General features: G+C 37.8%; 1 protein-coding gene across 1 annotated transcript; it reads right to left on the bottom strand.

Annotated features, from left to right (window-relative positions):
- Positions 1 to 4,451: 4,451 nt before the first annotated feature.
- LOC109456910 (beta-defensin 130B-like) lies at positions 4,452 to 10,188 on the bottom strand. The gene is made up of 2 exons (XM_019749447.2): positions 10,131 to 10,188; positions 4,452 to 4,633 (listed from the first exon to the last, which is right to left on the bottom strand). The coding sequence occupies exons 1-2, from the start codon at positions 10,186 to 10,188 to the stop codon at positions 4,452 to 4,454; spliced, it is 240 nt and encodes a 79-aa protein (XP_019605006.2).
- Positions 10,189 to 10,435: the final 247 nt, after the last annotated feature.

Here is a 10,435-nt window from a genome sequence, read left to right as displayed (position 1 = left end):
TATTTTGCTTTTTCTCTCATTCTGTTTTCCTAAATATGGCTCATCGTGCTCATTAAGCAAAGTATGTCATATTTATTCTGTTTATGCTTTCCTGTGGCTATTTCCTTTCACTCAGGTTTTCATTTACTTTGATTAAATATCATGCTTTTTTTGCCTTCTTCTTTCTGGAACATGCCAGGCTCATCTTGTCTTAGGGATTTTGAACTGGCTTGTGATTTAGGCACTTTTTCTCCAGGCATTTGGATGGCTAATTCCCTCCTCTCCTTTAAGTCTTTGCTCAAATGATACCTTTCCTGTTAGGTCTCCTCCTCATTACCTTTTCAAAATTGCAACCCTGACCAGGATTTCCAAATAACTCTTAGCCAGCTGTAATATTTTATTTTTCTGGGAAGCACTTGTCACCTTATAACAAATGGGTACATTTACTTTTATTATTTTTGTTAATTCTTTCCTATCTCATCCTCCTACAATATGAGCTCTAAAAATTTAGGGAATTTGTCTTGTTTACTGATGTATTCCAAGGACCCTCAACTGTCCCTGACATATATTGGGCACTCGATAAATAATTACAATGAATAGAATTAATAAAACATGTAAGAATGTGCAGCACATCACCTAGAACCAAACTGGCTTGTAGCAAATATTTGCCAAAAGCCCTGGAACAGAACACCTGTAAAAATCATTTAAGAGATCATTTGGTGGTGCCTGATAGGGTGTTTGTTGGTGCTAAGGAATTACTCTTGAATGTTTTAGTGTGATAACAGAATTGTGGTGCTGTTGAATAAAAGAGTTCTTACCTTTTAGAAATATATACTGAAATATCAGTAGAATAACACAGTCTGTGAATTTTGCTTCGCAATAATTATGTAAGGGAAAGATTGTAAGTAGCTGGAGTCATAGGAGAGGTCTGAGTGGCTAAGAGTTGCTGAGCATTGTCAATTGGACTGTTCCCCCTACGTTTGTGAATATTGGACGTTTTTAAAAATAAAAATAATAATAATAAAAAGCTGTAGATATTGAAATAAATCATCCACCTTCTAATATGATGAATAAAAGAGATGGTCTTAGGAATGTAAAATTTAGTCTATCTTTGATGATTCAGAAGCTTCATACCTTGGAGAGATTATGAATACTACTTATTTTTACTCTATGTATGGATGTAAATTAACAGTGTTCTACTGGGTACAAAGGAAAGCCAGAAAAACTATACGAAACAGCAAAGGAAAACCCTAGGTTATTGTAAGACACTGACTTTTTGTTTCAACTAGTAAATTGGCCCTGGTAGTTATCCTGTCCTTTTAAGTATTTAATTTTTGCATTTAAAATTACTTGGTTATGATGAAAATAAATAAACACTTTATTTAAGTTTTAGGAGTAAGTGTCTTCCTACTATATTCACTGAAACCTGGATAAGTGGTATATCCGTAATCCGGCTGTTGGTGTAGTGTTTCAGGACACTGTCACGGCATTGAGGAAACCAAAGAAAGTGGGTTCACAGACTTTACCAGTCCATCTCCACTTTTCTCTAAAAATTTAATGCTTACCAAAACCTAAGGAATACATTTGCCAAATTGCAATGGCTTTTCAAATGTATCTATGCAAAAACCTGAGCTTGGCATCTCAGTATACAAGTAGATCTTCCCTTCTATACTAAAGCTACGACAATATTCTTTAATCCATTCATCAAAAATGATTGACCTTTGTCTATATTATATTACATACATGTGGAGCTTTCAATGTCGATGAACATTAAATTTTTTAATATAATAAAAGGCTACCTTGAGTTTTGATCAGAGGGAATAGGCAGTCATAGAAAAAAACATACATGTCATCCTGACTGAAGGGTGGAAGAAACTGAAAATGGAATGAGGAATCTACAGTCTTGCTGAGATGAATCAGAAACCAACATCTCTACATAGTATGGTGGAAAATCAGTAGATCTGTGTTTTGGACCTGGTTCCTGTCTGGAGTGTGTGACCCATTCTTGTTTAATGTTATATGGTATTCTCTTTGTGAAGAACCCAAACAGGAATTCATGTCTAGTTGGTACCAATTAGTACCAACTAGACTAATTAGTACCAATTAGTCTAGTATCAGTACTGTGCTTCTCCTGAGCAATTGGTTCAACTGATTCTTTAAAATACACAAGGGGCAACATTTTACTTGGTTATTGGGCTTATAGTAAGCATTTGGTCAATGCTGTGGGTCAGGTCAAACAAGATAATTATATTCTTGCAGTTTTTAACTCTCACTTCTCCACCTTTTATGATTCTGCTCTGGCTGTGCAATCTGCATTGCTTCTATTTTTATTTTGTACTTTATCATCCTCCATAAATTCTTAGGCAACATGTTTATCTTCTTAGGGTCTTGGTTTCTTCACCTGTAAGAAGATATTTATAAGATTTGATGTTCTCAAACGGTATATTATTTATAATAATATCAGAACTGCCACCATTTACCTTAGTATTGTTCAAGAGGAAAAGATAATGATTGTAATTATACTGCATAAGGGTACTTCTTACATAGGCAACATAGTGAAAAATTTTGCTTGCGTTGAGTGAAAATTTTGTCTAGTTTTGTTTAGAATCTCTCCTAAAACCCTAAAAAGGTAACAACACTGGTATCATTCAAAATTCAGTGAACAGAAATAGACATTATTCATGGTTGGGGACATGGCATTTTTAAAGAATAATTTCATTACAAATGAAACAAGCAGACTTATGCCCAGTGTCAGAGCCTGAATATTGCTCTCCAAGTAGTTCTTGTATAGTCACCATGGTATTTTGGCAGACGAGAAATGAAAATTGGGTTTAATCCAAAGAGGACAGTGCGTATGAAGCTCCAGATGAATATAGGACTGTCACATTTTGCAAAAATCTACTGACCTGTATTTGCTATTCATGACAATAAGCCCATGACTAGCGATGGGAACCAGGCAACCCTAACATCATAGAGAAAGACAGATAGTGCATGGTAAATTCAACCCAAAATATGGGGGAGAATGATTAAGACATGGGTTTCAGCATGGCTGGCAAGGGAGCATTCTACTGAGTAGAGGTAATTCCTGGAATTTCCCGCATATGTGGATTCGAGATAAGGTTGCCAGCTTTAGCAAATAAAAATACAGGGCACTCAGTTAAATGTGAAATTCAGATATAATGAGTAATTTATAGTATAACTATATGCCGAATATTAAACATTTCTTTACTAAAAATACTCATTGTTTATCTGTAATTTATATTTAACTGGACATCCTGTATTTTATCTGGCAACCCTAATTAGAAATGATTAGTCACTGGAAGACTTGGATAAACTGGAATAAATCTCTCTATCTCTACAGTTCATTTATTTCACTCATTTATTGAAGGAGAATTCTCAGGCAAATGAAGGTTAAGTAAATAAGTCAAAGTCATATGACTGGTAAGCAAAAAAACTACAATTTTAACGCAAATATGACAGACTCAAAAACCTGTGCTCATAAACAACAGAGTGTTGTGAGACTGTGTGAGATGCTGGGCATACAGATACAGATAAAGGTGACCCTTGTACTCTAGAAATCTGTGGTCTTGTGGACAATTGTTATCTGCATAAATAATAGGAACATGAATACTAAAGAATATTAGAAGGTGGAATAACCCACCTTCCTCTGAAGGACCATAGGCTTTATGGGTAAGGAAACAAAAACCCTTGAATTTTGATTGTAAGGCTTTATTCAAAAGATTCTTTCCGTCTTTGTGGAACTCACGTCATGTAACATTCAGAGTCTCTTTCTTGGGTTTCAATTTTCTTAGCCATAACGTAGAGATGATCCAGGTTATTATTCTGTTGGAAACTACTCCAGCCAGAAAGTGGAATTTGGAAAGAACTACCAGCTCTCTAGCTTCTCCCACAGGTGAGCCTATTTACAGAGGGTTCTATTCTCCTCCTCCAAGGCCAGGGTAAAGTGGGGGGGCCATCAGCCTCAGGTCAGTGTGGGCATGAGTGGGTGGGGAATGTGCCCCATTCTCAGGTGTGATGTTAGCAAGACTACGTGATTCACAGACCTTAACCCACATCTCCCAAAGAGGTCTCTCCTAGTAATGAAATGATATTTATTCAGAATCAGATAAGGAACACTGATACTCCACTTCACATAATCAAACATTACCTACTGCTATTTCATACCCTTATTATTATTTTATGTACTTAAAACTTTTATCTTCATCTTTTTTTTAAGGAAGTCGTATTTTGTATAAATATCTTTACAGTATGAGGTTTTGCTACTGTTTTGTTTCGTGTTATAGTTCTTAAAAGGCTTGCATGTACATCAAGAAGAAATTCCTCACGGATAAGTCCATGAAAAACTAGGACATTTATTTCCAGTCAAGGGAGGAAAAGCAAGGTGGGTGAAACAGGAGTCTGCAAAATGTATCCATGTGTTCTGGAGTTTGAAGGGCTTAGTTTGCTTCCATCTAAGGAGATTTTGATTTGGGAACCGGCGTTGGATAGGGAGACAATATCCACCACTTCCTACAGCATTTTTTTTCGTCATTACATACACCAATGGTATCATCTGTGGAGGTGCAGCCTCCGTTTTTGCACACTCCTTTCAAAAGAACACATTGCTTTTTTCCCGGGATAATGCCAGTCCTTGCTGCACAGAAAGAGATTTAACAACATCAGTAAATCACCATCAAATTACTGGTAATGTAGATAAGGCAATAAATTTACAGGAGGATGGCTTTGGGATAAATGAGATGATATTACCTACATGAAAAAATCAGACACTTAGGCAAAAGAAGTGCCTTTTTCCCGGAGGGGACTAAGAGTATGGAACTCTACACATGTTGGAGAAGCCTCGCTGAGTTCTAGAAGCATTAGAGAGTTGTCCTTCTCTGGGGAAGCACATTTTGAAATGTGTGGGGCAATTGGTTGTTGTCACCATGACTAGGGAGGTGTCCTTGATATTTAGTGGGTAAGGCACAAGGTTGTTCACTTTCCCATCTATTAAATTGCCCTGGCACATGTTCTTATCCTTTTTTATAGGAAGCCTGTGAATCCTTCAGATTCCACCTTGCCTAATTTCCCTGTTTCAGGACTATGCAAGAAACATTTTCTGTGTTGTCCAAGGCCCCTTATGGGTAGGTACAAAGAGAGAAGTTCCTTCAGAGCTGCAAAGTATTTTTTCTTAAATATATCCATATGTCTTCTTAATTCATTTGGCTGCTGAGAAGCATATAACTAAGGGTGCGCTCCAATACAGCCCTTTCCTTCAGTCTCAGTGTCCTTCCTCTAGGCTTTCTGCACAAATCGGGTTCATTCTTTCCCCTGTGGATCACAGTGGGTGTTACATGTTATGTTCATTAACAGAAGCTAGTGTCTGAACCACCCTATTAACCCACCTGTATCTCATTTTGTCTTTACTATCATATAATATATTAAGAATACTCCCTTTACCTTCTTCCTGGCATAACTGATTTGGAAGAGACAAACAAGGGCAGCTCTTGACTCTCCTGGAGGAAGGGGATGATGTCATGACTTGAAAGGCATGTCTGTGAAGGATTCTTGTCATATTTGTGGGGAGGCTAACTTTGCTATCGACCCCATATACCCTCCTGTTCTTCCCTGGTTCTTTTTTCATTGTGGTAAAGACACTTGCAGGGACATAGTCTCAGAGAGCAGTTTCCAGGCTCTCGGCCTCACGTGGAAAGGTGCTGGCTCAGGTAGTAGATGGCCATCAGCTGTGACTAGTTGGCCATCAGCTGTTACTGGTTACCTGTTAGCCACTGATATAACTGTCGTGGCTAAGCTAGCAAGCGCGGATTGCAATTGGCAAGTGAGGTTCGTTGGCAGACAAGTGGACAGCAGATTGCGGATCGTGTGGCTCCTACTTCCTGTGTCTCCAACCCAGCTGCCAGCGAGAATATAGTGGTATGACTCCCCTATCTATGGCTCCGTGGGTGTTCCTTTTTGGCCTCACCGTATCTGCGTTCTTGTGTGTGGAGCAGGAGCCGAGACCCTGTATGACAACACTGAACATGAGATCTAGCCTCTTACATTTTTAAGTGCACAATACAGTATTGTTAACTATAGGCACCATGTTGTACAGCAGATCTCTAGAACTTACTCACTTTATATAACTGAAACTTTATACCCTTTGCACAGCAACACCCCATCCCTCTCTCCCTCCAGCTCCTGGCAACCACTATTCTACTCTATGAGGTCGGATAATTAAGTTTGTGAACTCATCCTAGAAAAAGTGCTGCATACTTCATTCCTGAATATCACTATGTCACCTTCAAAATACTCCCCTTGGGAAGCAATGCACTGACGCCAGAGCCTAGCCCACTCTTCCAAGCAATTTTGGAACTCTTTTTCTGGAATGTCCATCAGAGCTGTCATCATATTACCCTTCATGTCCTGAATGTCATCAAAATGTCTTCCTTTTAATATTTCCTTTATCTTCAGGTAAAGAAAGATGTCATTGGGGGCCAGATCAGGTGAGTAGGGAGGGTGTTCCAATACAGTTATTTGTTTACTGGCTAAAAACTTCCTCACTTCCCACTTCCCACTTCCATGGGAGCTGGTGCATTGTCATGCATGATGCAAGAGCCATGAATTGTTGGCGAAATTTCAGGTCTTCTAACTTTTTCACACAGTCTTTTCAGTACTTCCAAGTAATCTTGGTTAACTGTTTGTCCAGTGGTATAAATTCATGATGAATAATCCCTCCGATATCAAAAAAAGTAAACAACATCGTTGCAACAAGTTTGCAAACTTAATTGTCAGACTTTTGTATGTTTCTGTGAGTTTTACTATTTTAGATATCTTATATAAGAGGAATCGGCAGTGTTTGTCTCTTGACTGGTCTAATTCACTTAGCATGATGTCCCCCAGATTCATAGGTTTTGTTGTGCACTGTTTCTACCAGTCCCATGTCTGTTATCCTTGGCCCTGATGCTTTCTGCCTGTGAATTCTGAGTCCTTTACACCTTCAATGATGCTCTCCTTTCATCACCTTTGATGATTTTGTCTTCTACTTTGGGATCCTACTATAATAGAATCTGGATCTTGGTGCCTAGAGTAAGAACCTACTTTCGGAGAACACAGAAGGGGTCTCATCAAATTAAAGATGGAGGCACAAAGGCTAGCAGAGAGTAGGGACAGTACACATTTTCAAGTCCAAACATGATTATGACTTAGAGAATCCACATAGAGTTAGAGCAGGCTTATTTACCTTTAGATCACAGAAATCACTGGATTGAAAGATTAAGGATTTTGATTTCCTAATTCCTCATGATTGTTATTTATGCCCATTATCTATTTTCACACAGTTGCTGGTGGTTTCTCAGGCTGACTTCCAAGTGTTTGTTTACCTCAAAACATGACAATCTCAGGCTTAAAAAAGAAGGACGCTACTGTAAACTTGAAATTCTTTCTATGGTAGAGCCAGGAAGAGAGACTGAAGAAAGACTAATGTAAGTAGTGAAACAAAGGGAAAGATCTATCAAGGAAACCTGTCAGGTTTGTAGGCTGCCTAGAACCTATACATAATCCTAGTTTGTGTGAATAAACCCAAAACCCCCGTGGTGATCCAGAGACTAGTACTGACTATTACCCACCTATAGAGTAAAGTCTGATTGTCTTGCTCTCCTTGTTTTTCCAGTGCCCTCCCACCCTGACTTAGCATTAGTGCCACACAACTAACCCTGGCATACTTCATCAAATGCTTGGCACATTTTCTAATCTCAACTAGCGCTCTCATATAGCGGCCTTCTTGCAGTTCCTGGAGCACACTGCTTACTTCTGCACCAGGGACATGGCACTGGCTTCTTCCTTTGCCAGGAGTGTTGAGTGTTCCTTGCCAGGGATTCATTAATTAACACTTACCTTTCCGTTTTCAGCTGGAAGTCAAGGAAGTCTTCTCTGATGTTGCAAATAGACAATGACTTATAATTGTAATTGAACTTGTAATACTCTGTTCCTCTTCATTGTACTTATTAAAATTTATAATTATATGTTTATTGTTGTAATCATTTGACTAACATCTGTCTCCTATATTGTGGGTAGCCATGTCCTTTTGTTTCCTGTTGTATCCTGGGTATCTAACATAGTCTTTGTTTAAAATAACAGGCGCTCAATAAATATTTGTTCCTGTTGAATGCAGTTAAGTACTCTGACCCCACACACATTTTCTATCTTACTCCTTCTAAAACTTCTTGGCTTCTGTCTATTTTTGACTATCGGTCCCTGCTCTTGTGTGTACTATTCTATTTGTGATTATCCAATCTTGTCATTATTGTATTAGCTTCTCTAAATCATAGGCCTAGATTTCTTAGAATCTTATTTTCCCACCAGCTATTTCTGGCCTTTGCTCTACAGCAACCCTTTTTGCCGTTTTCTTCACACCCTAAGACAACTATTGCCATATCCCTTTTTCCACTATAATGGTGGGTTTTGGCCAGACTTTTACTTCCAGGAGATCTATCCCTCCTTAATATATATATGTATATGTGTATATTAATATGTATATTTGTTTATTTATTTATTTATTTTAAAGACCAGACTCATAACATGGGCTATGAGACAGTCATTTATGTGGAGCTGAATTTAGCTTAGGTGGTAGAGGGCAAGCCTGAGCAAAAAAATGTTCACTCCTCAGCCATGCTGACATAATTATCTTGGAGCAAATGCTTTCGGCTATCTAAAAATTGATAGCCATTTATCTGATTTTATGGAACACAGATTAGGAAAATCTAAAGGCTGGGATAAATAGTCCAATAATAATGTCAGAACATTAAGCTGATTCAACGTGTCTACTTTAAACAATGGAGGAAAATAATTTAGAGGAAAAGTGAAGCAAGATGTTTCAAAAACATTGTGCCTTCCAAAAGAGGAAACTTGAAAATCTCCTTAGGTTCCTCAATACCTAATTAGGAGATTTTGATGTAAAAAGACTGACAGAAATTGGAGTTAGCGTTCTATGGACATACCCACACCTGTACATTGATGGCAACAACACTTGGTTCTAGCTGCAGTGTGGCCGCTACCTGTGTGACCTTAATAAAATCATGTTCTTTATGTGGACAAGAATTCCCCTTTTTATAAAATTAAATAATTAATCATTAAATTGCCTTCTAATTTTAAGTCATTAACATTATATAATTTTACATTAGGTGTCACTGTAAGTGTGTATCCCCACAGCTGTGTCTTCTTCTGACAGAATTAAGAACCAAATGAGAATTACATAAACTTCTTCAGGAAGAGACAACTATATGTCTGGTAGTTCCCAAGATATCCATAGATTAGGCAAAGAGTCAAACAAATGAGTATCTTTGATTGTATTTAAAAGAATCTTAGAGATGAACCAAGGAAAAGAGAGTTATCCAGACTATATCTATGTTCAATGACCACAAACATTATTTTGAGGGATCTGAACATCCTGCTACTAACAGTGGAGCAAAGGACTTTGGCAGTTCTTACAAAAATCTGAATGAACACATTTCCTTTTTTCTTTGATTCTTCATGTTAATATTCAAACTTGTGAATCATGGGTCCTAAGGATGTATGTCAAATTCTTAAAATGCTTCTTTCATATTTTTGTCTTTTGCTTAAAATTTTGCCATTGAAGTATTATTCCTCTGCTTATGGTTTTTCCAAATTCCCCTGCTCCTTGTTGCTTTTTTTTATAACTTGATGCTATCCTTTTTTGCTGAGCTCTGCCTTCTACACCTAACTTCTACCCTTCACAAATATTCCTTACCAGTAAACTCTGCATAATCCATTCACTAACCAAATCTAAACCGATAGCTGCCATTTTCAATCTCCTTTTGGGTGACTAGGGCCCTAGTAAAAGCTATTTGATTTGTATGCTAAACCTTAAGTCACATGTCAAAGCTTCTTCACCTCTCTGTCTACTTAAGCCCCATTTTCTAATCATGGAGCTCTTGGATCTGTTTTCTATTGATGGAAATCTTTGTCCTGCTTTGCAATATTGATTGTCCTCCTTATTTTTAAGGGAGATGATTATGTTGGAATTCTGAATTCTTAAAGGCTGTTCATTAGTGTCTGAGTTCAGAGGCCCACAGTATAATTGAGCATCCCAATAGGCCTTCTAAGAAAACTACCTCTTTCATTATTCACCATCTTACCTTTTGGTATTATAATCACAAAGAAGAGGAGAACAGAAAGAAGGGAATGGAGTCTCATGGCTGAATGCCCAGTAGAGAGGTGAGTGATCAGGGATAGTAGAACACAGGGCCTTTTATTTACTTCTGCGGGATGAAGGTTCCTTTTGATCAGTGAAGCTTAACAAGTAAGAAAATAAAACAGCTTCCGTTGGAATATTTCCAAACTCTGGAGTCTCTAAATTTGGTGACAAATTAACCTAATTATAGGAAACTAGATGACCAACCTTTCACTTTTTCCATGGATTCTCACATTCCCCAGAGGTCAG

Source organism: Rhinolophus sinicus, chromosome 16, assembly GCF_057876585.1.
Source record: "Rhinolophus sinicus isolate RSI-liver-muscle chromosome 16, RSI-T2T, whole genome shotgun sequence".
Classification (NCBI taxonomy): domain Eukaryota; kingdom Metazoa; phylum Chordata; class Mammalia; order Chiroptera; family Rhinolophidae; genus Rhinolophus; species Rhinolophus sinicus.
Note: the sequence above shows the minus strand (reverse complement) of the source record. Positions and strands in the feature narration are given on the sequence as shown.

Excerpts from the sequence above, each read along its gene's own strand:
- LOC109456910 (XM_019749447.2), bottom strand. The coding sequence starts at position 10,188 with ATGAGACTCCATTCCCTTCTTTCTGTTCTCCTCTTCTTTGTGATTATA. Across the intron at positions 4,634-10,130 it reads TGTGATTATAATACCAAAAG|CAAGGACTGGCATTATCCCG; the intron begins GTAAGATGGTGA and ends CTTTCTGTGCAG.